General features: G+C 59.4%; 1 protein-coding gene and 1 long non-coding RNA gene across 3 annotated transcripts; both read right to left on the reverse strand.

Annotated features, from left to right (window-relative positions):
- Nucleotides 1–890: 890 nt before the first annotated feature.
- RMI2 (RecQ mediated genome instability 2) lies at nucleotides 891–6,225 on the reverse strand. 2 transcript variants are annotated; one of them, XM_089321692.1, is made up of 2 exons: nucleotides 5,896–6,225; nucleotides 891–1,450 (listed from the first exon to the last, which is right to left on the reverse strand). In XM_089321692.1, exons 1-2 carry the CDS (start codon nucleotides 6,191–6,193, stop codon nucleotides 1,374–1,376), a joined length of 375 nt encoding a protein of 124 aa, XP_089177818.1. In that variant the 5' UTR covers nucleotides 6,194–6,225; the 3' UTR covers nucleotides 891–1,373. The 2 variants fall into 2 exon arrangements, with proteins under 2 accessions (XP_089177818.1, XP_002711796.3); XM_002711750.6 differs by having other exon boundaries at nucleotides 891–2,169.
- Nucleotides 6,226–10,043: 3,818 nt separating this feature from the next.
- Nucleotides 10,044–25,680, reverse strand: LOC149120623 (uncharacterized). The gene is made up of 2 exons (XR_016226230.1): nucleotides 25,506–25,680; nucleotides 10,044–10,383 (listed from the first exon to the last, which is right to left on the reverse strand). It is a non-coding gene; the product is annotated as an uncharacterized LOC149120623 (long non-coding RNA).
- Nucleotides 25,681–26,025: the final 345 nt, after the last annotated feature.

Below are 26,025 nucleotides of genomic sequence, written 5' to 3' on the forward strand. Positions count from 1 at the left end.
ATAAATAAAAATAAAAAAAATATACGAATGGCAAAGACAGAGTAAACATAAATGCACACTAGGTCAAAATTTGAAAAACTCCAAACTCTATGACCCAACTTCAGGATATTCTGGGAAACACAAAATTGTAAAGACAGTTAAAAAAAAAAAACCAGGGCCGGCATTACCGTGCAGTGGGTTACACTGCTGCCTGCAACGCTGGCAGCCCCATAGCTGAGTGTCGGTTGAATCCTGGCTGCTCTGCTTCCAATTCAGGTCCCTGCTAATGAGCCTGGAAAGTCAGCAGAGGATGACCCAAGTGCTTGGGCCCCTGCCAGCTACGGGGGAGACCTGGATGGAGTTCTAGGCTCCCAGCTTTGGCCTGGCCCAGCCCTAGCTGCTGTGGCCGTTTTGGGGGTGTGAATCAGTGGATGGATGATCTCTTTCTCTGTTTCCCTCTCTAACTCTGCTTTTCGAATAAACAAATAGCAAATCTTTTTATAATCAGTGGTTGCCAAGGGTTGGGGGTGGGAGGAAGGATGAGCAGATGAGGAGTCTGGAAGATTTTTAGGACTATCAAACTACTCTGTAGGACACGGTCAGGGTGGGGACAGGGCCTTCTGTGTTTGTTAAAACCCACAGGATGTACAACACACAGAACTCCACTGTAAGCGATCAGCTTTAGTTAGGAATGTGTCAGTGTAACACTCAGTGTCATCAAGGTAGCACTCAATGTCATCGAATGTCTACCAGCTGTGACCAGTGTACCGCACTACCAAGCTGTCAGCGACCACGGAGACCAGCAGGGTGGGCCGTGAGTGTGGGACATACAGGAACTCTGCACTTCCTGCTCGAGTTCTCTGTAGACCTAAAACTGCTCTAAAAAAAGAAAGTCTACTTTTAAAACAATACAGCATATAAAAATTTTATTAGTGGCGGAATATTAAAAATCAGTTCAAGCTCTACAGCAGCATTGGAACATAATCTGAGTCCCTCGATATTTACAATCTAAAGAAAAGCCAGGCACGGGTCACGGGCAGAGGGCAGAACCCCAACGTCCGCTGCTGCTCCCTTCCGGGGTCTCTCCAAGAATTACAAGGTGCAAGTCTGGCTTGGACCAAAAGGCATTCTCAGTCTTGATCTTTTCCCTAAATTTCAAAAACGGCTCAACAGCTCCGAGGGACGGAAGAAGGCATCGCTGATCTTGAATGTCTGGTGACGTCCGGGGCAGAGAGACAGCTGCAGCTTCCGGGGGCTCTCAGGCCTGCTGCTGGGAACGCCACTGGACTCAGGAACCGGATGGATGCAGAAGCTGCTGAGGGAGTGGACAAAGAGCCACACTGTCTCTCGTGCCTTCACGGAGTCTGTTCCTTCCTGTGACCACGCGTCAATCATCAAGGGTGACAACTGAGATCCCAGCCCGGCATTGTAAAACAGCAGGGCCTTAGGCATGGAGAAAGTATCACTGCTCCTGAAACTTGGAAAATGCAACATTAGGTTTCTGTGTCTTAGAGAGAGAGAGAGAGAGAGATGAACACAAACTGAAACCCCAAAGCAAAAAAGCCAGCATCTGCTCTTCATCAGCGGGCACAGTCCAGGAGAGAGGCGGCGGCGGGACTGCAGTCACGGTGAATCCTGCGTGGGGATTCGGTCACAGCGTGCAGTCTCCAAGACACACCCGAGCGCCACTTCCTGGAGGGAGTCCGCACCCAGAGCACTTCAGACAGGTGTTTTTCTAAAAGACTGATTTATATATTTGAAACTCAGGGCTATCCATGTGCTGGTACACCCCCCAGATGGCTGTAATGGCTAAGGCTGGACCAGGCTGAAGCCAGGAGCTCCTTCTAGGTCTCCCATGTGAGTGGCAGGGGCCCAAACACGTGGGCCATCTTCCGCTGCCTTTTCCAAGTCATGAACAGGAGCTGGAGCCGAGCAGAGAGCCAGCATCCGTATGGAAGGCCGGCGCTGCAGGCGGTGGCTTTCCCTGCGCCGCCCCAACGCCGGCCCCCGAGCTGGATGTCAGCGACCGCTGCAGCGCCGTCTAAGGAATGCTCCTATGCAAATCTTCCACTTCTAGTTCCCACATGCTTTCATGGAGGGCGTTATCCGAGAGATCTGTCATCTTCACAGCCTGGAGGCACGGCTCAGGGCTGCAGGCCTGAACCACTCCCATCACCATCACATACTTCCCTGGAGAAAGGAGAAAAGCCCAGCGTGATGTTCATATTCACATCCACAGAGGGGAACTGGAGACAGCACGCACGCACGCAAGAGAAACCAAAACACCGGGCGGTCTGTGACCAGATGCAGCCTGGGGGACCTCGGCGAGTTTGAGGGGAAATGGAATGGAGAGCTGGGTTTATTTTTGGGCAAAAGTTTTGAAAGCCACGTAGTGTTTTATTTTTCTTGGAAGGCTTTATTTATTTATTCGAGAGGCAATGAGAGGAAAAGACAAAGAGAGAGCTTCCATCCATTGGTTCATTCCCCAAAAGGCTGCAATGGCCAGGGCTGGGTCAGGCCGAAGCCAGGATCCCAGAACTCCATCTGGGTCTCCCGTAGGTGCAGAGGCCCAAGCACTTAGGTTATCCTCTGCTGCTTTCCCAGCCGTTAGCAGGGAGCTGGACTGGAAGTGGAGCAGCAGGGACTTGAACCGGCACCCATATGAGAGGCCGGCTGTGACATGGTGCCAACCCCTAGGTGTTTTTTAATAATATACATTTCCACAGACTTTTGGAAGATCCTGTGTATGGATGGATTTTAAAATTTTCTGCACCAAAATAAACTTGCCTCTTAATTCTGCCTTCCACAAACTTCCTGAAGTGCCCTTGCGTGTGTGTTAGCAATAAATTCAATATTTAACCTGGGAGAGGACACCTCTATCTTCCTTAGTTTCTGGTCTGAATACGTTCAACAAGAGTGCCACACGCCGTGCACTCAGGTCCAGGGAGTGGGAGGGACTCACACTGCAGCCCGAGTTATAGACACGTGGCTCCAGGGCAGCGCACGTGACGGATTCTCTTTCTACAAAGCCACCCCCACCCCAACACAGCCACAAAGCAAATCCAGTTTTCCCTGGATGCTGCCCAGAAAGCTGGGCAGGTGGCAGTACCCCCGCCCCATTCCACTGTTCCAATTGCCACCTCCTGGCCACCACTGGGCACATACAAGCAGATCGACAACAGGGCAGGCTGCCACCCGGGTGATCTAACACACTAACCGCGACTCTCCCATTCCCTGGGGAAGGGACTCTCCTTGAAAGCGAAACTTGGCCAGGCCTAACCACATCACGCAGGAAGGGCAGGCACCCTGCCAGCCCCGTAGGGGACCTGCTTCCAACCGCTGGGGCTGAGCCCGCACACGTGAGCCCAGGGCTCCGACAGCAGGGGCGCAGGCGAGCTGCTCCTGGACTCTGGTCCAACACCCCACAGACGGCACTTCAGCAGCTCCAGGTCCTACTGGGGGGCCTCACGGTCAGAGCTCGTTCCCTCTGCTGGCCCCTCTGGGACAGAGAAGCCCAGGAAAGCCTCACTGGGAAGGCACACACAAGAGACCGGGGTGCTCCGGGCCAGGGGAGCAGACAAAGGAGGGTCCTAGGCACTCTGCCTGCATGCCCGCCCCGCACGCAGAGCTCGCTCCCCTCTCGCGCCCCCTCCCTCCTGCCACTCCTCCATCCTCTCGCGTCCCCTTCCGTGGCCGTGGCTCCAGTCCCAGGCCTTGCAGCGTCTGCCCCGTCCCACCACGCGGTGACTGCAGGCCTCATTCTTGGGCACAGCTCCTGCCTCGGCAGCTTCCGGTCCTTAGTTTCTCAGCTCCCCTTGCAGACTGGAGCAACTGGGAGGCAGGCCAGGCCCTGCGTCTCCAGCACCCGCTGTTTAGAGAAACTGCCGGATCTTCCAGGGAAGGAAGCAGCGGAAAGACAGCACCAAAGCCGTGAGCACAGCGCCAGGCCGCGGCCAAGCGGGCAGTCCCTCCCACAGCCAGGACTGGACCCTGCTACCTTCCACCCCTGTCCCACCTGCTGCCCCAGGGTCCCCCAAGTAATGGGCTCTGCCACCTCCGAGCCTTTGTGCACAGAGCGGGACGACTCCTGCCGCTGCCACAGACACAGGGTGACCCAGTGTCGCTGCTGCAGTGAGAAGCCCCTCGGCCGGGACCTCTCAGTCCCTACAGAGATACCTCCAACGCCATCTTCAGGGCGGTCTCCTCCAGGAACCAGCCCTGACCCCTCGAGCCTGGGGGGCTCTGGCTGTCTGTCCTCGGGGCCGCCCTCTCTCCACACGCTAAACCCTGCACAGACGGACAGCTCAACAAGAACCAAGGCCACCACCCGGTGCCCTGCAGCTCCAGAGGGTGGGGGTCGCGGAGCCTGCAGCCCACACGGCAGCTGAGTGAGGGCATTCCTGTGGGGTGAGAGCCCTTCTAAGCTGTCCGCAAGCATCCGCGCTGCCATTCTCTCCATGCTACAAGCCAGACGCGGTGAGCGCGCCTCTGCCCCTGGCACTCACGCCCACCACGGCACCTGGTGTGGCAGTGGCCTGGCCCCCGCCACAGGCATTCGGCCATTTTGTGGTAGCCGGAGTGGCGGGTGGACCGGGGGGCTGCAGGCCCGGGCCGAGGCGGGAGGGCACAGGAGCACAGGGAGCAGCAGGTCACCGCTGGGAGCCGGGCGTGGCCACTGGTTACCCGGGAATCCTCGCGACAGGAGGCAGGAACCATGGCCCCCCAGACAAGAGCAAAGGGCCCCAGACGGCTCATCTGGGAAAGGGTGGAAGCAGGAATTCATCCTAAGTCCGTCAGGCCACAGCATCTCCCGAGACTCCAAGGCCAAGCAGGCAGGGCCCAGAGAGCCCCCCGGGGCCCCCGGAAGTCTCCTCGGACCACCCACCCCGTCCTGGGTCTGTCCTCCGGCCAAGCTTATCCACCCTGGCCTCGGCTACCGTCCCGTGTGCCTCACATGGGGCCTGCCACTCAAGACCACAGGGTCTGGGGGCGGGTGTTGTGGCGAAGCTGCCCGTGAGATGCCCGCGCGCCCTATCGGAGGGCGTGGGATCCAGTCCTGACTGCTTCCAAGCCGGCTGCGAGCACCCTGGGAAAAGATGACTGCTTGAGTGCTTGGGCCCCTGCCACCCGTGTGCGAGACCGAGATGCGTCCCCGGCTTGTGGCTTTGGCCTGGCCGGGCCTCAGCTAGCTATCGTGGGCATCTGGGGAGTGAAGCAGTAATATACTTTCACAAACTTCAAAATCAATGCTCTCCAACCACTAACACACTTGAGAATAAACAACTGGTTCCTGCAGCCCCCATGTGTCCAGAGGCTCTGGGCCAGAGACCGAGCCCCCCCTCCCCCTCCCGGCCGAGTTCAGCATCTGGACCAGGGGTCCTCCAGTGTGGCCACAGGCAGCTGCTGCAACCTGGTCGGAAATGCAAATTGTCGGCCCCACAAGGATCCTGGGACTCGGAAACCCTGGGGCGGGCGCAGGCATCTGAGCTTTGCACCAGGCTCGGGGTGGGTGGCTGCGGCGGCAGGTGGTGGCAGCGGCGCCGGGTCAGTGACCCGCAGCCTCCGGGGAACTCCGGGAGCTCCCCGCGTTCCCGCGGTCAGGGTGGGCTTCCCCAGCAAGAAGACCCCTCCCAGGACAGGGCGATTGAGAAGCCGGTCCCGCCCCCTGCGGTGGCCGACTGGGAGGAGGACCCGGGACCCTGCCTTTTCAAACCCGGCTGCGGGCGGTGCTTATCTTCAGACAAGCCTGGGAGACACCAGGCAGGGCCCCGCCAGGAAGGAAGGCCACCAAGGCCGCGGCACGGCCACCGCCCCGCCCTCGCGACGGCAAGTGGTGCCAGAGCCGGGTCTGAAGCTGCCCCCGCCACCTGCCAGGCCGCGAGGAGGGCGGGGGCGCAGACGGGGCCCCGGCGTTACCTGGGACGAGGCAGGGCCGCCCGCGCGGCACCCGCTCCAGGCCGCGCACCCAGAAGGAGCCAGTCGGGTCCCGCAGCTGCGCCTCGCCGCCGCTCGCCGACATCACCGTGCCCTGCATCCACACGGCTGCCAGCTCGAGCGGCCCGCGGCCCGCGGCCGCCCGCGACAGCCGCCACGCGCCCGGGCCGCCCGCCGCGTCGCGCCGCAGCTGCTCGGCCAGCACTTTGACGGGCGGCGACCGTGGCAGCCGCACTGCCGCCGAGCCGCCGCCGGAGAACGAGCTCCCAGCCGCAGCCATTCCGCAACGCCTCCGCTTTCCCGCCAACTTTGATAGGCAACGAGACCCGGCCCACGCCACCAATCAGGAACGCGCTGGCGGAACCGGCCAATGCCGGCGTCGGGAGGCGGGGCCCCAGGGCGGGGCAGCCTACGCAGGCGGCCAGGAGTGCGCATGCGTACATGGAGGAACTAAACGCCCCCAAGCTGGGGAGGAACGAACGCGATTAATTCAATGAGTATAATTAAGTGAAATTAAGAATTTCCTTTCTACGCATCGCCTAACCGGCCGGGAGAATGCGATTCTTTGCCTTCCCCTCGCCCTGCCTGGCGGGACTCCGAGAGGGGAAGGGACGCGAGGGTCTGCGGGGGGAACGCACGAGGATTCCGTGGGCGAGCCGGCGCCGAGCGGGAAGCCGCGGCAGGCGGGGAGCGCGGGTCGCACCGGCTCGCAGCTCGGGCCGCGCGGCGGGGACGCGAGGGGGCCTGTGTGGCCCACAGCGCACACGGGGGTGCGGCGCAGGCTGGGGACGGAGCCGCAGAGCGCCCGCCTGCCTGGGGCCGGTGGAGAAGAGGCGGCGGTCGATTCCGAGGGCCCTGTGGAGCCTGTCCGCGGGCACAGTGCCTGCTTTTCTTTTCTTGTCAAGATTTAGATTTATGTGTTTATTTGAAAGTCAGAGTTCGAGAAGGAGGGAGAATCGTCCATCCGCCGGTTCACTCCCCGGATGACCACAATGGTGGGGCTGGGCCAGGCCAACGCCAGGCGCCAGGAGCTGCTTCTGGGGTCTCCCACGTGGGTGCAGGGGCCCAGGCACTTGGGCCATCTTCCATTGCTTTCCCAGGTGCATTAGCAGGGGGCTGGATGGGAAGTGGAGCCGCCAGGACTCGAACTGGCGTCCATATGGGATGAGGCTTCACCAGCTGTGCCACTGCTCTGGCCCTTGGAGTGCAGTTTTTTGAACTCGAGTTTATTGGGAGGGATCGTGTATCTAATCAGAAAATGATAGATGAGGTGAGGGATATTCTAAATACCATTACGGGCTCATTACGCAGATGTCTCAATTGTACCCTACAAATATGTACAATTCTGCATCAATCAAACACGAAACAGATGGGTCCGGCGCTGTGGCGTAGCGGGTAAAGCCACTGCCTGCGGCGCCGGCATCCCATATGGGCGCTGGTTCGAGACCCAGCTGCTCCACTTACGATCCAGCTCTCTGCTATGGCCTGGGAAAGCAATAGAAGATGGCCCACGTCCTTGGGCCCCTGCACCCACGTGGGAGACCCAGAGGAAGCTCCTGGCTCCTGGCTTTGGATCAGCTCAGCTCCATCCATTGCGGCCATCTGGGGAGTGAACCAGGGGATGGAAGACACCGCCCTTCCCCCTCCCCCCGCCTCTCCTCTGTGTAACTCTTTCAAATAAAAAGTGAAATCTTTGTGCAGTTCTTTCATATCCTAGAAATTGCTCCTCTAAAGACTGAAGTCCCCAATCAGCAACATTGACAATCCTAAATCGGGCAGTTGCTAAGCTTTGTGCTCCCTGGGCCTCCTCCACTACCAAGCATTGGAGATTTTTCAGCATGAGCTTGTCTTCTTTAAAGCAGTGAAGGTCACTGAGCCAGGCCCTGCCCTAAGACTCTTGTCAGGGTTGCGTGGGGAGCTGGCACTGTGGTGCAGTGGGTTAAGCCGCGACCTGCACTGCCGGCATCCGAGATGGGCACTGGTTCAAGTCCCAGCTGCCCTACTTCCAGTCCAGCTCCCTCCTAATGCCCTGGGAAGGCAGCGGAAGATGGCTCAAGTGCTTGGGCCCCTGCACCCCTGTGGGAGACCCAGATGAAGCGCCTTTAAAAATATATATATATTGTGGGGAGTATCCCGTGTGCCTGTTGTGCACAGGTGTGGGAACACACTGGCAGAAGCAGGCTGCTTGGCCACAGCCTCTGGCAGTAGCTACTGCGTGGGCTTGAACTCTGTGCTGCTTCAGCCCTGGGCCGCAGGGCAAGCAGGCTCTTGGGCTGAGATGGGAAGCAAGAGGAAACCCAACCCCTTCTTCTGGGGGTGGGGGCCCCTTGGCGTTCTCCAGGGTGCTCACGGGCCAGAGAAGGGAGGGAGAAGGCCTCCGGACACCCCTCCCCGATGCCACACACAGTGTCTCTGGCACAGCAGTCTCCCAGAGTCGAGCCGGAGCATGTCGGCCCCGGGCACAACCCCCACCTGCAGCGTGAGCTTTCCAAGGAGACGAAACTGCACGGAGGGTGCGGGGTGGGGGTGGCGGGGAGAGGGAGCGAGCAGGAAGCACTTAGCAGGTGCCTGGGAGGCAGAGTGGGTTCCGGGGGGAGTGGTGTAGATGAGGCCATGGCTATGCAGCCTCAGTGCTGAGGGGACTGGGCTGCAGGCCGAGGGCAGGCCTGAGGCCACACGGCTGGGGAGTAATAGAGCCAGAGCTGAAGCCCAAGTCCACCTGACCCCACCTTGAACCGCAGGCTCCATCTCCCTGCCGGCACCCCCCTCCCCCCATCAAAGATGCCTCTGGGCCTGTGCGCACACTGCTCGCTGCCCGGCACGCCTCCTCCAGCCTCTCAGTCGGACAAGCGCCACCACCAAGACGTCCTTCCTCTCTTCCGGGGCCCTCTGAGTCGGAGTCAGCCCTCCCTGACAGACTAGCGTGCTGGCACCCCTAATCCAGGTGTCGCCGCCTCAGCCCTGCTGTCCTGGGTGCACGGTAGGATGCTGTGAGATACCCTGCCCGCCTCCCCTCGTTGCCAGCGTACCCTGCTCAAGTGGTGACCGCCAAGAACTCCAGACAGTGCTGATGACCCCCCGGGAGGCCGGACGGCCCCCCGCAGAGAGGGACTGTCCTAAGCCACTCAGTGCAGGCTGTGGCAGCGACAGATGTCGCTGGGCTGTCCCAGCAGATCACAGGGGATGCAGGCTCCCGCCATTTTCCAAGACATTTCAGTGTGCCACTTCGACATTAAAACGAGTCGGCAATGAACCCGATTCTGAAACAAACAACAGGAACCAGACCTTGTGCCCCTGGAGGCGCTCTGGGCTGCCTTGGGGAGGGGGGCAGCCGGCTGGAATGTGAGCTGGGCTGGCGCCGGGGGCGGCTGTGTGCTAACCTCCTTGGAAGCTCCTGCAGAATACCCGGGGAGGGGTGGGGAGCATCTCCGCAGCTCCAGGAGTTGCAACATCGGTGTCTTAAGTTACTGCCCCGAGCAGCCAGCTGGGGTCTGTCTGCACACGCTGGGGGAGTCTCCCCTGAGGGGGGATTCGCTCCCCTCCCACAGCCCGCCACCCTCCTGTTCCAGCCTGAAGCAACCCTTTGTGTAGGGAGATCAAAGATCCTTGGAAGGGGCTTTCCTGCCACCTGCTCCAGGGTGGACAAAGGTGAAGTGCACGGAATTATGGGCCCTGCCCTCTGCTTCAACTGCCCTACCCCAGTTCCCAGGCAGATCAGACCTAAGATGCCCTGGTTACCAGCAACAAAGACCAGGCCCTACGGCCCTAAGGAGAGGGGCTTGTCTGGCATCTTTCTGAGCTGTCACGGGCTGGGCCTAGGCTAGACACCAGTGCCAAGCGGGCACTTCCTGTGCCCAGGCTTCGTTATTCCTCGAGACAACACACAGAATCAGGTGCCTGCCTTCAGCCCATTTTACAGAAAGGGAAATCAAGGCATGGGCAGGCACAGGGACGTACCCAAGAGCACACAGCTGTCAGAGGCAGAGCCGGGGCCAACTCCCACAGGAACAAAGGGTCCCCCTCAGGTATCTTTCAATAATCAGGTGGCAGCGGGCATTAACGTCAAGTCCACCACAGACCCCAGCTCTTCCCTCCACCCTGGTGATCAGCAGAGAATCCCCCAGGGAGAATTTTTTAATTTTTAATTTTTTAAAAAGATTTATTTATTTGAAAGTCAGAGTTATACAGAGAGGAGAGACAGAGAGAGAGAGAGGTCTTCCATCCGCTGGTTCACTCCCCAATTGGCCGCAATGGTCGGAGCTACGCCAATCTGAAGCCAGGAGCCAGGAGCTTCCTCCGGGTCTTCCACGCGGGTGCAGGGGTCCAAGGACTTGGGCCATCTTCTACTGCTTTCCCAGGCCATAGCAGAGAGCTGGACCAGAAGTGGAGCAGCTGGGACTCGAACTGGTGCCCATATGGGATGCCGGTGCTTCAGGCCAGGGCATTAACCCATTGCACACAGTGCCGGCCCTGAAATTTTTTTTTTTTAAAACACAGTGTTTATGAAAAAAAAAAAAGTTGAATGTCTGTTAATAAAATGCTTGCCAAAGTATGTCTGGGGGCAGTGTAGGGAAAAGCGCACCAGCAGGACAAGAGGAAATAGTTGTAACTCACATAGCTGCTAAGGATCTAGCGTCCAGGAAATAGGAATATAAGAGCATGTTAAGTCCACACCAAAAAGATACACAACTCAGTTTCAAAATGAGTGAAGGACCTGCACAGACGTTTCTTCAAATAAGGAGAAGATGCCCACCAGCACGGGGCGCCAGGCTGGGATTTGGGCCTGGGTCTGTCTCAGAACTCTGAGCTCCTGGGTATGCACCTGCTAAGGGCCAGCCCTGCGAGCTGAAGCCAAGTCTGACCTCCCGGGGGTAGTGGGACCATGCTGGGGTTGCAGATGCCCGGCGTCCCTACACTCACAGCGTGGGGGGGCTGGGGCTGCTGCTGGCACCCCAGAACACTGCCTGGGACAGGCTGCACCAATGCAGCTCTGTGGAGTGAACAGCAAGGCTGTGGCCCGGCAGGCGTCACAGGTGGGTTCCCTGGGAAGGGGGAGCTCACAGACAAGTGTGCGGGAGGCTCACTGGGGAGCACCCTGGGTGCAGCCCCAGCAGGGGCATCGAGGGCTGCAGGACCGGACACAGGACGTCAGCCAGCTCAGCCGGCTCTGAGGCTGCAGCAGCGTTGCAGGGCTGTCCTGCGTGGGGAGAGGCAGCCAGGCACTGCTATCCACATGACCAATCACTGGAGGTAGGCTGCCCCCAGAGTGGCTTGGGGCCCTGCCCAGAGGGGACCTTAGGCCACCAACTTCCCAGCAGCCGGAGAGCGAGGGCCTCGAGCCCAGGCCCACACTGTGGTGTGTGCTGCCGCAGGCATCGGTCCCCTCTCTCTGCTGGCTACTCCATTCTACTCCACTGAGGTTAGGCCCCAGCAATGACATACATTCGTGTAACAGGCAGACTAAATGCCAGCACCCCGCTGGCCCTTGGGCCTAGACACCTCCAGGACAGACCTTGCGCCTGCCCAGGAGACACAGTCCAGTGGAGACAGACCCCACGAGTCCCCTCTGTGCCTCCATCGCCAGCCCCTCCCCTCCCAACCCCACACAGCTCCCTGCTGTCCCTCACACGTGCCAGGGACCCTCCTGCCTCAGGGCCTTTGCTTGTGGCAAATCTTGGCAATCACTGTGCGGTGGACACAGATGGCCAAACCTCAGCTCAAGCCAGCCACAGCTCAGCTGCCCAGGAGCCTCGTGAGGCCGCCATGGACAGGGCAGCCCCGAGTGGGCAAAGGCAGGGTCCTGTCACCTGCTGTGTTCCTCGACTTTTTAATAAACCACCAACAAGGACACCTGCACCACCTCTGGCAACACCGTGGACCTCTGGGGTTTGTTCGTAGCTCCCCCAACTGTCCCTGTCACTAATTTTATTTTAAAAGTTAGCTTTTATTGAGCACTTACTGTGTGCCCAGCACCGTTCCACACCTTTGCATGCATCACCTCAGTTAAGGATCTAGATGATCCCTTAGACACACGATTGTGCCCATTTTACAGAGAAAGAAACTGAGCTTCTGAGAGGTCCAGGAAGGTGTCCAGAGTCACGTAGCTCCTAAGAGGAAGGACCCCAGGTGGATCCCTGGCAGGCTGACTCCAGAGCTTGTGCTCCTAACTGCTACTACTCTGCTTGCTTATTCATTCAACAAACACTGAAATCAGGTGGAAGCGTATGGGGCAGGTCAGGAGAGACCTGTAGCCAGGTCTTTCTCCACCCCTGCCTGACTGGTTCCACCCGCAGTGTCTTGGGCAAGACACTGCCACCCTCGGGGCCTCAGTTTCCACTTCTGTGGAATCCGGGCTGGGCTGTCCGATCTCAGTCTGCACCCAGACTTCGTGACCCAACCTCTGGCTCCAGAAAGGGGCACCAAGGCAGTGCGCACACCTCTTGCAACAACCCTGGTTCACGGGCCACTCGCTGCAGGTAAAACCAAGGCCAAGGACATGGATGGAGCCACACTCAACCCCCCAAAGCACAAGGCACCATCCGTGTGTGGACCACTTACTCCGTGCCTCACCCGGTGTTACTGCCTCCTCACAGTAACCCGGGGCGGCTGGCACGGCTATCGTGCCCACTTTACAGAAGTGAGGGATGGACTCTGGCCTCAGAATCAGCCCTAAAGGCATTCCGATCTGGCTGAAAAGCCCATGAGAGTATTTCAGGCATGGAAAGCCAAGACACTCTGGCAAAACACATACACACACACACACACACACACACAACAACTAAATGAAAGATCTCTGTGAGTGAGATCCCAGTGGAAAGAACAGGTCTTCAAAGAAGGAGGTACCTTTCTCTGAAGGGAGGAGAGAACCTCCACTTTGACTATGACCGTGTCTAAACAAGATAAGAGTCGGAGAACTCAAGGGGCTTCCATAGCCTTGGAAACTCATGACTGGTGCATAGGGAGATTACTGAGGCCATAAACAGGAGTGTCAATTTGTAAAGTCAACAACAGGAGTCACTGTGCACTTACTCCTCATGTAGGATCTCTGTCCTTAATGTGCTGTACATTGAGACTTAATGCTATAACAAGTACTCAAACAGTATATTTCACTTTGTGTTTCTAGGGGGGTGCAAACTGTTGAAATCTTTACTTAATGTATACTAAACTGATCTTCTGTAAAAAAAAAAAAAAAAAAAAAAGAAGAAGAAATTATCAATTCCCAACTTGACTCTCACTGGGATTAAACATGACAATAGGTCTGATCTGATTTCATCATCATTTAAAAAATCATCTATTATTTTTCACTTTATGTTTCTGTGTGGGAGCAAACTGTTGAAATCTTCACTTAATGTATGCTAAACTGATCTTCTGTATATAAAGAGAATCGAAAATGAATCTTGATATGAATGGAAGGGGAGAGGGAGTGGGAGAGGGGAGGGTTGCGGGTGGGAGGGACGTTATGGGGGGGAAGCCATTGTAATCCATAAGCTGTACTTTGGAAATTTATATTCATTTAATAAAAGTTAAAAAAAAAAAAAAGAAGAAGTGAGGGCTGGGACGTGGGGAGGTTTACTGTCGCCGGGTCAGAGGAGCACCACACATGATTAGCACGCAGCCAGCATCCCTGGCCTAGAGAGGTAGAGATACCTGGCCCCGCGTGTTTACTGCAGTCTGTGATCCCCGCAAACTCCAGACGCCCTTCCCCCGAGCGTGGACAGTCATCCTCTGGGACAGGGGCCCTGGGAGCTCCTCCTCGGGAGGCCCGCGGCCCCGGGAATGGCGGCAGGAACGACAGAGGAAACACGTCTGGCGTTGGGGTGGGGCCAGCGGCCGAGGTCAGCGAGCGGGGCAGTTCTGGGGGCCAGGGCCGGGCGGTGGACTGGCTGAGGGGGTTACGCGGGTCTCCAGTGCTCAAACGCATGCAACGGTGAAGGGCTGAATGAAGAACACAAGGAAAAACCACAGAACATCCTCACATGCGTTTCCAGAGCCGCGGCCAGGAGACCCCAGGCTGTGTCCCTGTCACACGGCTGAGCCGGGAGCTCTGGGAAAGTCCCCCGGGGCTGTGAGCGGGCGGCCTGGGCGGTGACTGCTGAGTGACACAGGGTGGCGCGCAGTACCACGGAGGCACCCGATGCCACCAAAGGGTCACGCTGAATCCGTTAATTTCATGTGCGTGAATCCAACTCAGACAAGATTCAGACTGGAATAGGGAAGTATCTGTGTCCTCAGTCTGCCTCCAGGAATGCAGGCCTCAGCCGAGGCCACACAGCCAGGAACAGGGTGACCCCGTCAGTCTCCGTGGCTCCAGCCCTTCCCCCGGCAGGTGTGAGAGCAGCGGGGAGGGGGGCTTCAGCGTCACCAACCTCTGCTCGGAGCAGGCACGGCTTCCCAGCACACGTCTTCCAGACCTAAAACGGGTCTCGGTCAGCACTCGGATGCCCTGGAGCAACCGAATGTGTGTGCAACTCTCCCGGGGCTGCCCAGAAGAAGCCCAGGCGACGCCACCTAGCTGCAGCCGGCCCGTCTTCTCGGGACGACCATGGCTCTGTGCAAGTGGCCCTGCTCTGGAAAACTGAGCCCGAGCCTCCGTCTGCTGGCCCAGGATGAGAAGGCAGCACTGAGAAAGGGCATCTTACCCCTCCGGCAAGAGGGGAAAAGCAGGGGACGGGACACTCAAAATGCACTCCCACCCAGGGCAGCATGCAAGTCAGGAGGCAGGGGGATGGACAAAATGACCCCCTGCTAGTCCCCCCCTCCCTAGCAGCTTCTCCAAACTGGGGGAAACAGGTAGTCTCCCAACTGTGCAAGGACTCAGGTTCTCTGGGGGCCGTGACCTCGTTATAGCTCACGGAGGCGGCCAGCAGCCCCGCACAGGCACTGCCTTCGGAACATCCTGACCTCAGCTTTGCAAAGCAGCCGCACTCTTGAGTGAGCCCAGCTGGGACAAAGGAAGTGCAAGTCAGCTCCAGAAAGTCTGCAAAGGCGCTTCGAAGGGGCCGCAGCCGCTGAACTGGGGAGGCAGGATTTGCATAACCGTGCGCTGGCCGCTAGGTGCCAACGCCCCAGCTGGCCTCAGGGACTCGTGGCAGAGGCCCTGCTGCCGAGGGCTTAGGCGGTGCTGGCCTCCCAGAGCTCGCAAGACGGGGCGCCTGCTGCCAGGGCCTGGGATCGGGGAGTTTGCAGGGGCTGGGACCCGGGACCAGTGGGGAAGAAACCTGAGGGCAGTAGCTCTGAGCCACGCCATCACCCTGCCAGGAGGTTTGCCGCGGCCCCATTTTACAAAGAGGGAGACACAGTCTGATCTCTTTGTTTCTTCACTGAACACCTGTTAGGCTCCGGGCACTGGGTGCAGTGGTGAACATGACCAACGAGCACCCTGCATTGCTCAAGTTTCAAGTCGGGAGAAGAGCGAGGAGAGATCTGGAGACGGCGCGGGGTGTTGAGTGCACACACGTGCGGGAAACAAACCAGGCGGGCTGAGGACGGGGTCTTCACGTGGAGGGGCTCCCTCGGCCGAGCCCTGGTGGCCCAAGGAAGGGCTGTGCAGGCGGAGGGAGTGGGGATACCAAAGGCCTGTGGTGGGAGTGACCGCGTGTGTCCATGGCACAGGAAGGCTGGTGTGGGTGGGTGCAGGGCACACGTTGGGGGGTTAGCTGTGGGAGCAGACCCTTGGGGTCAAGAGGAAGGCGGGGCCTGACCAGGCGACACTTGCAGGCCACAGTCAGGAATCCAGATCTGGCTCTAAATGGGGGCGTGTGTGTGTGTGTGTGGGGGAGAGAGAGTAATGCCTTGGCTCTGTGTAGCAAATGGATCCATGGTAGGCAGAGACACAGGGAGGCCAGCCAGGAGGCTGTAGGTGGCAGGGGCTTGGGGCAGGGTGGTGGCAAAGACACGGCTGGCTTGAGTCTACCCCCACAAATGGCCCACTATGATGATGCCGGGGTTTGGGGCCTGAGTGACCCGGTGCCTGCAGGTGCCCTTGACCGAGACGGCAGTTGGAGGAACCACATCGCCATCCCTTTCCCTGTAGCTTGCAGCACCCTCTAAGGAAGGCCCAGAGTGCTCCCCCCTCCTCTGGCCTCCATCCTGCCCTGGCACCCTGCCCGCGGCCACAGGGCTCCTCCCACTCTGTCTCCCGTGGGGCTAGCTCGGTGCCACCCCCACACCTTGGCTCAGGCCCTTCTTCCCTTGGGCTGAGCCGAGCCCTCTGAAGGGTGAAGCTGGAAGCCATCTGGATCTGAATCCCAGCTCGATTTCATCACTGACAAATGGGACTGAAATCCAGGAACCAGGGCGGGTGTTGTGCAGGAGGTCAAGCCACTGCGCGGGGCACCCACATCCCACACTGGGTGCCTACGATCAAGTCCCACCTCTGCTTCTGACCCAGCTCCCCGCTAACGCATCTGGGAAGCAGCAGGTGATGGCCCAGGTGCCTGGGTCCCTGCCACCCATGGGGGAGACACTGATGCAGTTCCTGGCCCCTGGCTTTAGCCTGGCTCAGCCTTGGCTGTTGTGGGCATTTAGGGAATGAATCAATAGATGGAAGATCTCTCTGTCTCTCTCTCTCTCCCTCCATCTCTCTCTCTCTGTCTCTCTCTCTCCCCCTCCATCTCTCTCTCCCTATCTCCCTGCTTTTCAAATAAATCTTTAAAATATATACAGGAACCAGCTGCATGGAAATAGTTGATCGTTAAAGGAGCACTCGCTCAGTTAGCTCCTGGGACGACAGAAACGACCACATCAGCCAAGGTCACTTCCCAGGGAACGCTGGCACCCGGGGGCAACTGCCGCTCTGTTTAGGCAGCTGCAGGAAGCGTTCGATGCATCCCATTCATGGCCCAGTCTGCAAGGCCGCAGAGTGGTGGCCAGCTGGGCAAAGCAGGGGCTGCGTGCCTGCCATCAGCCCCACTCACGCAAGGGCTCCCACTCTGTTTTCGCAGGAAGCGAGCCGAGGCCCGGGCTGGCTCCCCCGTGATCTGCTTTCCGCTTTTAGAATGCAGGTATATGCCCTGCTGGTGCGTGACTTCCCTCTGGCGCCTGCGGTCAGCTTCCTGTCACAGAGGCCAGGCCAGATGTCCTGCTTTCATTTCCATCCCCGCTGCACCCGGGGCTGGCGGCTCCAGACTGGGAGGCCACAGACCAAGCCTGGGCCGCGCTGCCCACGGCCGCCACAGTGAGGTCTCTGCTGGGAATCAGACTGAGGTTTATGGGAATCGGAGCCACTGAGCAGCCCCACATGTGGAAGCAAAACTCACATGCACGCACATGTGTGTGTGTGCGTGCACCCGCGTGCACACTCACGGCACACAGGCTCTTCTGGCATGTGGCTTGCCCTGGGCTTTGTGCCCACTCACACTCCCAGCTCCTGCCACACAGGCCCCGTGCAGGGACGCCCACTAGCAGCTCAGGGACACATGCTCCCAAACACACCACAGACTTCACGCCAGTGGCCTCTGGGCGGTGCTGCACACACAGTGGCGCTGCCTGCCGCCAGGCGCCATCTCACAAGGCTCCCACCCTGATGCTCCCAGGCACGCACGCCCCACCTGCACCGCAGGAGGAACCAGAGGCCAGCCGGGCAAGTGCAGGAGGCCAGCTGCTCAGCCAGCTTTGACTCCAGCCCTGGGGACTTTCCTGGCCTCGAGGGCCACACCCTGGACTTCACTCCAGGGCACCAGGCCTGGAATGCCCATCTGCCTGTGCCAACCCCAGGAACCTCTCCTCCCAGCAACCACTGTTGCTCCCTCGCTGGACCCCAGTTCCCTTGTTATAAAGTCAGTCATACACACAGCAGCCTGTGTGCTGGACAGGCCACAGCAGTATCTCAGAAGGAAGCTCCCCAAAGGAAGGAGGCCCTGTCCACGGCAGACGTCGGGAGACGAGAGGGCCCTTGTGTTACAGAGGGTAACGGTGACTCACCGAGGCACTGAGGTCTAGGGCGGGCCGTCTCCTGACTGTCTGCACCCTGCCCTCCACACCGCGCATCTGCAGAGGGAGGTGGTTCTAGACATGCACCTGCAGGGCCTGCTCCACGCTGTCCCTGGGGAGACCCCAGGCCCACCACACTCTCCACAGGGCCCTCAGGGGTCCCTGTCTGCTGGTGTCAGGGGCTGGCGGCTGCATGGTGGGAGCTGCGGGGAGGAAGCAGAAGGCCCCCTGCGGGGTGTATCGCCCTGGGTCACCCCGCGTACAGGTTCCTGAGGCCCCTGTAACAGAAACCACAAACAGTGCTCAGAACAAGGGACACGTGGTCCTGGAGGCGAGGGTCTTAACTCAGCGGTCTGCAGAGCCACCTCCCCTTGCAGGGCCTGGGGGGTGGCAGCGTCCCAGCAGCTCCAGCGACCGCAGTCTCCCCTCCCGTGTCCCTCTCCAAGGCCACCGTTAATCCCCGGAGCTGTGGCGGGAGCTTTCCCCTCTCCCAGGCCTGACCTGGGTACCATCGGGAGGACCGGGGTTGGGACGAGAGCCAGCCTAGGGTCTCCCTGCCTGGCACGAGTGGATGCCTGCCCTACCCTTGCATTTGCCGCGGGACCTCAGGCAAGGAGCTCAGCCTCTCTGGGTCTGTTTCTGCATGTGAGAGGCGAGAGGAAGTCAGCCCTCACTCCCTCCGTCACATGGAGTCCAGGCAGCGCTCCACGAATGCCCGACAACCAAACACACAGGCGACATTCGCGTGCCCACTCACTCCGTGGGTGCTCGTGTCATCCGGGGGGCTGCTCCTGACCCAGCGATCCCCCATCACTTCTCGGGGCTGCCCTCAACCCAGCCCCAGTCTCTGGGCTTCCTGGAGAAAGGTGGCAGGGGCGGGGGGGGGGGATGTCACTACTGTCCCACCTGTCAGACCCCAGCAAGGCCTGATCCCTCGCCTTGTCCAGACAGAAAGGGAAACCAGGACGAGTCGCAGGCTTGTCGTAGCCAAGGCCAGTCATGGGGAACAGTGCAGCCAAGAGTGGCCACTCTGCACGGGGCTCAGCGGCCGCCCGCCGCGCGTGGGGACTGGCTGGCAGTGCACACTCTCAGGCCCGCCCCAGGGTCCAAAGTGCAGATGTGGGAGCTCACAGCAGGCACATCCTATCCTGATGAGTCCAACAGCGTCCTGGACAGCACTGGGCACTGAGCAAATGCTAGTCACTGGGCTGCTAAGTGCCGGGGTCTGAGCTCCATCTGACGTCATGCACTTCGCGGGGTGGGGGAGAGCATGTGCGGCCCTATGGGATGCCAGCAGTGGTTTTACCTGCAGGATCACAGCGCCAGCCCCAGATACTACGGTCGCTTTATTTGGCTTCTTCACAACTCCATAGCTGGTCAGTTCTTCCAGCTGGTAGTCCTACGAGCTGCTCCCATTATTTTGCATCTGCCAATCTTTAAACTCCTCTGATCACAGAACAAGTGCTGGGGGGTGGGGAGGTAAAAGGCACTGTGGTCTTCCCTACAAGGGCAAGTGGAGGCTCCTGGACTGGCCCCCAGGAGCTTTCCTGGGACCCCCCAGGGCGCTGCCCTCAGGAAGTCCCCCTCACCACGTGGATGTTGCCCAGGGCACCTGGCAGGGCCAGGCCATGTGCTGGTCAGCACCTTGGTACCAGCTAAGATGCCCGAGAGATACTCCTGGGAGTCAGGATGGGTCGTGTCGGCTCATAGTTGGGGGTCTGCACACCAAGCACAGGTGGCTCCTGGTGTCTGCCCGGGGCTGGCAGTGGTGGACGAGAGCAGAGGCATGACCACACGGCAAGCCAGGACACAGACAGGGAGGAAGCTCGGCTCGGCTCAGCTCAGCTCTCAGGACAGCCCCGGGAGCACACCCTCATGACCCAAAGCCCTGCCGCTGGGCCACCTCCTGCAGCAACAACATGGAGGGCCGTTCAGGTCCCTCCTCTGTGCCCAGCGCTTTATGTCACTGCCTCACTGCAAGAGGGGATGAGCGGTCCCCATTCCCTGTTTGAAATGGAATTGTAGTCATATTTTCATCTACTTGAAAGGCAGAGCACCAGAGAGAGAGAGAGAGAGAGAGAGAGAGAGATTTCCATCTGTTGGTTCACTCCATCCCCCAGATGCCTCCAATGGCCAGAGCGGAGCCAGGCTGAAGTCAGGACCCTGGGACTCCATCCAGGTCTCCTGCATGGGCAGCAGGGGCCAAGAGCCGCTGCCTTCCCAGGCACATAGGCAGGGAGCTGGAGTACAAGCAGAACAGTCGGGACTCCAGCTGGCCACAAGCCCACCCCAAGTCCCCCATTTTATACCCAAGGAAACTCACAGAACTTGTGCAATGCGCCCCAGATTGCAAAGCTGCTGAGTGGCAGAGCGAGGAGCAAGGCCAGGTGTGTGGCACCTACAACCCCCTCCCAGGCCCCCAGGCCTGGCTCCCAGACCCTCCAGTCTGTCTGCTGCTGCTTTCTGGTGGCTTCACCAACCCTTGAAATGAACCCACACCCCTGCCTGCTGCCTGCCACGCCCTGCCTGCTGCCTGCCACACCCCTGCCCACAGCTGCAGCCCTGTCTTCCCTGTCCCTGTCACCCACAGGACTCCAGCCAGGCAGGCCTTGCTTTCTCCAGCATGCCAGCCCCAGTCCCGCCTCAGGGCCTTTACACATCCTGTCACCGTGCCTGGGACACTCTTCCCTGGCTCCTCCCCTCCCTCCCACCTTGGTTCAAACGTGGCCTGTGCTGAGCGCCCCTCCCTGGCGTCCAGCTGGGGTCAGTCCCGCCCCCTTGCGTGACCTCTGGTACATCAGTTGCATCCTTTCGTGTCCTAACACCTGAGCCTGCCTGAAGCGATCCTGTGCGCGCGCTCCAGTCTGCAGGCCGGGGGACGAGGGCCTGGGTCTGCAGCCCCAGCCTGCCCCTTGCTGCGCGTCTCCGGCCTAGGGACCTGCTTGTTGCCCTGCACCTCAGCTTGCCAACCTGTTCAATGGAAACAGAGCCCCTTCCTCGCCGAGGGGCTGATGTCGGGTGCGGAAAGACTGCAGTGCGCACAGTAGGTGTGGAATCAAACCGGCTGGCCGCTCTACAGCTTTCAGGGGCAGTTCTGATTCCTGGTCTTGCTGTGCCCGCCCCACCCCCAACCCCCTTCCACCTGCTGAGGCTTAGTCTCTGATGGGGAGGCCAACGCAGGGCAGGGCCATGGCAGGGTCATGGTATTGTCAGGATCTGACAGCCCCCATCCCCAGGCAGGCCCCAAACCTAGGACTGAGCGACACAACCCCCCCCCCACCTCATCTTCCTCACCTGCAAAGTGGGCTCCCATCCCCCATGTGGGAGCCTCAGAACTCCAGAAAGGCCCAAGAGCAGGTGTCCACCTGCTGTGTCCCGGCAGCCTCCTGTCCCCTGGGAGGCAGGCGGAGGCAGGCAGAGGGCCAGACCCTCCTGGGAGCAGGAAGGCCTTGTCCCACCTGCAGCCAATGGGGACAGGGCGGAGGGCAGTGGGGACTGAGCCAGGCATGTCATAGGGGCAGGAGCACGGCCAGAGGCCAGGAGGGCACCTGGGTGGGCAGCGGAGCACGCGCCCACTACAGGCCCTGCCTGTGCTTGTGCACTGGGCGAGGTCAGTCGTCACAGTGGTGGAAACACAAGCACAGAGAAGTGCTGCGGCTGCTCACGGCCACACGGCAGGTCAGCCACACTGCCTGGGCATCCTCATCGAGGGGACAGCAGAGGCGGCCAAGGACGGGGTGGGGTGAGGAGGGCTAAGGCCCCCCAGCAGGGGCACCAGGGGTCACCAAGAGCAGGGGAGGTGGGGGCGGGCCCACACTACCTGGGGCGGCAGCTGTGCCTGTCTTTGGAGCAGCAATCCCAAGGAAACTCCCCTTTCTCCTGCTGGAGGCCCAGCAACAAAGCAGGCGGCATAGCAGCTTCGGGGCTGAGGAACTCCCCCGTTCCTGAGACGGGCGGGGCTGTCTGGGCAGGGGCCTCCAGCACCTGCACCAGAGTCTGTGGGGGATGGGACGCACAGGCACTGTGGGTGGCCAGGCCTGGGATGGCTCAGTCCCTGAGAGCACTCTTGGGCTGTTATTTTTTTTAATTTATTTTTTATTATTTTTATCTCGCACCCGGTGTGCAGTGTGCTCTGTCTGTAGTACTTTCTGTCGAGACACAACCCATGTGCAGTACTTTTTTTTAATTTTAAAAACTTATTTATTTTTCCTTTTATCTGAGAGGCAGAGAGAGATCTTCTATCCCCTGGATCACTTGCTAAATGAGCTGGGCCAGGCTAAAGCCAAAGTCAAAGCCAGGAGCTAGGACCTCGATCCAGTCTGGCATGTGGTGGCAGAGAGCCCAGGGTGTGCATCGGCAGGAAGACAGACCAGAGGCAGAGGAGCCGGCACTCAAACCCTAGCGCTTCGATACAGGGCATGCCTGTCCCATCAGGTGCACCGATCTTAAGTGCACACTTCAGGGACATGTTACACATGTGTGCACACACATGTGCTACAACCTAGATCAAATTCTGACCTCAGCTACTCAAAGTATGGTCCTTAGATGGGCAGCACCAATCTCGCCAGGAAGTGTATTGGAAATACAGGACCACAGGCCTCTCTGGTTTTCTGTGGGTCAGAATCTTCCTGGTGGGGGGGAGGCTTACAGCTGCTGGTTTATTCCATAAATGCCTGCAAGAGCTGGAGCTGCACCAGGCCAAAGTCAGGAGCCAGGAGTCAGGAATTCAACCCAAGTCTCCCACATGGGTAGCTGGGACCCTGAGCAGGATGCTGGATGGGAAGAGGAGCCGGGACTTGAACCAGGCACTCGGATACAGGATGCAGGCCTAGGCTTCCCGAGTGGTGTCTTAGCTGCTGCACCAAGCACCTGCCTCAGGAACACAGCAGTTACACTGTGCCATTTCACAGGTGAGAAAACCAAGACTCAGAGAGCTTCAGCAGCTTTTCTGAGGCAGCTGCTAAGTGGGGGCAGCCAGATTGGAACCCAGACAGCCAGACTCCAAAGTCTTAGTTAATTTTTTTAAAGGTTTATTTTATTTATTTGAAAGAATTACAGAGAGAGGTAGAGACAGAGAGAGAGAGGTCTTCCGTCCCCTGGTTCACTCCCCAGATGGCCGCAACAGCCAGAGCTGAGCTGATCCAAAGCCAGGCAGGAGCCAGGGTCTCCGGTGCAGGTGCAGGGGCCTAAGCACTTGGCCCATCTTCCACTGCCGCCCAGCCCACAGCAGAGAGCTGGATCGGAAGTGGAGCAGCAGGGACTCAAACTGGCACCCTTAAGAGATGCCAGCGCGGCTCTAGTCCTAATTAATTTTTGACCTGAATTTCTCAGAACAGGAGCGACGTAGGCTATCCCTTGAGCAAACCAGTTAAAGAAATTATCTTCTTTCTTTTCTCTGTTCCTTGGGGGGAAGTTTCTGATACTGAAGCACCCACATGGTCTGGACAAGAACGCAGAGCCCCAAAGCCCTCCCTGCCACCCCACCCCTTGGCCGTTGCCCTCTGGACGCTCCTGGTGCTCTGTAGCAGGCCTTGCTTTCCTGTGTAGGCCGCTGGGCATGTTGCACAGCCAGGCTGGCCCTGGCCTTCAGCCCCCTGCACATACCATCACCAGATCCCCATGCCACAGCTGTACTGGGATTCACCTCTGCGGGTCACTCCTTGCCATCTCTGCCCACTGCTGTGGGGGCCCCTGCCACCCCAGCCCTGGGTTCCGGTGATGCTGGCCTTGGCAGGTACCCAAGACAGGATGCCTGATACACCCCCAGTGCCCCAAGCCCAGGAGGCGGTGAAGGGAGAAGCCCAGGTCGGGAAGGACACCCCTTTCCCGGAAACTGAAAATGAAACCCCAGAGAGGCACTGGCAGCTGGAGGCTCCCTGAGAACAGGGCTCTGGCCTGGGGCCATCTCCAGTGACAGGAGCCGAGAGGCCCCCTTCCCTGAAGGGTCTGGGGGGCAGCCCTGCCGCCGCCCCACGCACCCTCAGTCTCCTGGACTTGAGCTTTGCATTGGAGCAGGACCTGGCAGGCAGCAAGGCATGGCCTGGGTGCCACAAGAGGAAGCAGCAGTGGCATGGCACCCACGTGTCGGACTCTGCTGGTGCCAGCTTCCCCAAGCAGAGTCTTATCTTTCCTTTTTACAGTTGTTTATTGACAGCCAGCTCGGTGCCAGGGACTATTTCAAGCACAGGACAAACATTAGCTGCCTCGATCCTTAAAAACATCCTGTGGGGGGAGTACTATCATGATGCCCGTTTTACAGACGGGGAAACAGGCCCGACAGGTAGGCACCGAGTCCAAGGCTGCACAGCTGAAAGGGGGCGGGCTGTTGTCTTCACCACGAAGCTCTGGCCAGTGGCTATCATAGGTGGGTGCCCACCAGCATCCCTGGGAGACCCCCGCAAACATCATGGCCTGGGCCCCCACCCCAACACAGGTGTGAAGAGGCCCCCGGAGCCCACCTTTCCTGCAAGCTCCAGGCGATGCTATGCTGTTGGTCAGGACCACACCTTGGGTGCTGCTGCTACAGGGCATCTAGAACATTCTCAAGTGAGCCTATAAGGCGGCTCTCTGATTCCCAAGGATCTTTTCCCGGACAGGAGCTGGTCACCAAGGCCCTCAGAGCAGGGACTCATCATGCAAGGCCCCGGGGGTGCCCACCCTCTCCCCACAGCCTGTGGCCTGGGCCCCACTAGTGACCTCTGGCCTCAGTCTCTGCACCTGAGTAATGGCCCACAGCACACCTACCAGAAGGCGCAAAACGAGAAAGCCAAAATGAAGTGCGGCGTGGAGGGCCAGCCAAGTGTCCCACGCACTGTGGCGGGAGCAGGAGCGGGAGCGGGAGCAGTGCTTTCCAGGCCCGGCAGCCTCTGCACACACATGGCCCGTGGTTTCCCAGTCACACTCTGGAGTAGGCGCCAAAGGGAAACGCGGTTCTGTGTTTGCTAAGAGACCCACAGGCACACTGAGCAGCGCTACTGCCCACAGCCGCAGGTGGAGCGGAGCCCGCCCGCAGCAGGAGAGGTGGGGGCAGGCGCGCGGCACAGTGTGGTAAGCCCCCCTCAGTCCGCCCGCATCCTATATGAGAGGGGCTGAGCTCCAGCCCCACCTCGGCTTCCTGCTAATGCACACCCTGGGAGGGTGTTCCTGCCACCCACGGCAATGACCCAGATGGAGTTCCTGCTCCTGGCTGCAGCCTGGCCCAGCTCCACTACTGGGAGCATCTGGGGGAGTGAACCACTGGATGGAAGCTCGCTCGCTCACTCGCTCGGTCTCTCCGTAACTCTGCCGTTCAGAGAAATCGATAAATAACTCCTGTAGAAAGACAGGACAGATAAACAAGCCCTGGTCTGCCACACAGTCACCACTGCATGGTGACTACACGGCGATGAGAATGAATGAGTGTACCGCCTGCGCCAGCAGGGAGGAGCACCGAGATGGCACAAAACAAAAGGCCCCAGGGTTCTGGAGCCAGGGAACGCCCTCTGTGTGGACAGAGGCTGGTGCCCAGGGCCTGGCCGGGCGGGGCGCGGCTGGCTGCCACCCGCGTATACATGAGAAAGTCCACAGGAACTTTGTGCAATTTACGTTCTATGTTATGCACAATCACGTCAATAAAAATTGTAATTGTAGTAACGCCCTGTGAACTTCATTCATCATCTTACCGTTTCCAGGCCACAACGCAGGGGGGCTGCACACACGTGCTGCTGGGCAGCCCAGCCCCAGACTGCCCTGGGCCGGGGCAAACTGGAGCTCTTCTGGCATGAGGCAGCCCCGTCGGCCACTCCAGCCTGGCCTCCGGTGCCGCCACACTTTCTGTTTCTGTGAACTGCACTGCCCAAGGTGCCCCAGAGGACAACTCCTTCCCCAGAGGACTCCCTTCTCCTGCCTCCGCCTCTTCCGGTGCCTGCAGCAAACCAGCACAAACCAGGCAGCTTATGGACAACAGAAACGCGCTGCGCACAGTCTGGAGGCTGCAGGGCCTAGGGCACGGGTCCCGGTGTCTCCGAGGACAGCCACTTTGGGGGTTGCAGGCATGATCTTGCCGTGGCCTCACACAAGCAAGCCCTCCAGGATCTCTTTGGCAAGGCACTGAGCCCACCCGGGAGGCTCTGCCCCCATGACCTGACCACCTCCCCAAGGCCACTCCAAGCGCCACCACCCTGGGGGCTCAGGACTCCAACA

Source organism: Oryctolagus cuniculus, chromosome 19 (genome assembly GCF_051225735.1).
Source record: "Oryctolagus cuniculus isolate XC-2025 breed Fujian yellow rabbit chromosome 19, ASM5122573v1, whole genome shotgun sequence".
Classification (NCBI taxonomy): Eukaryota; Metazoa; Chordata; class Mammalia; order Lagomorpha; family Leporidae; genus Oryctolagus; species Oryctolagus cuniculus.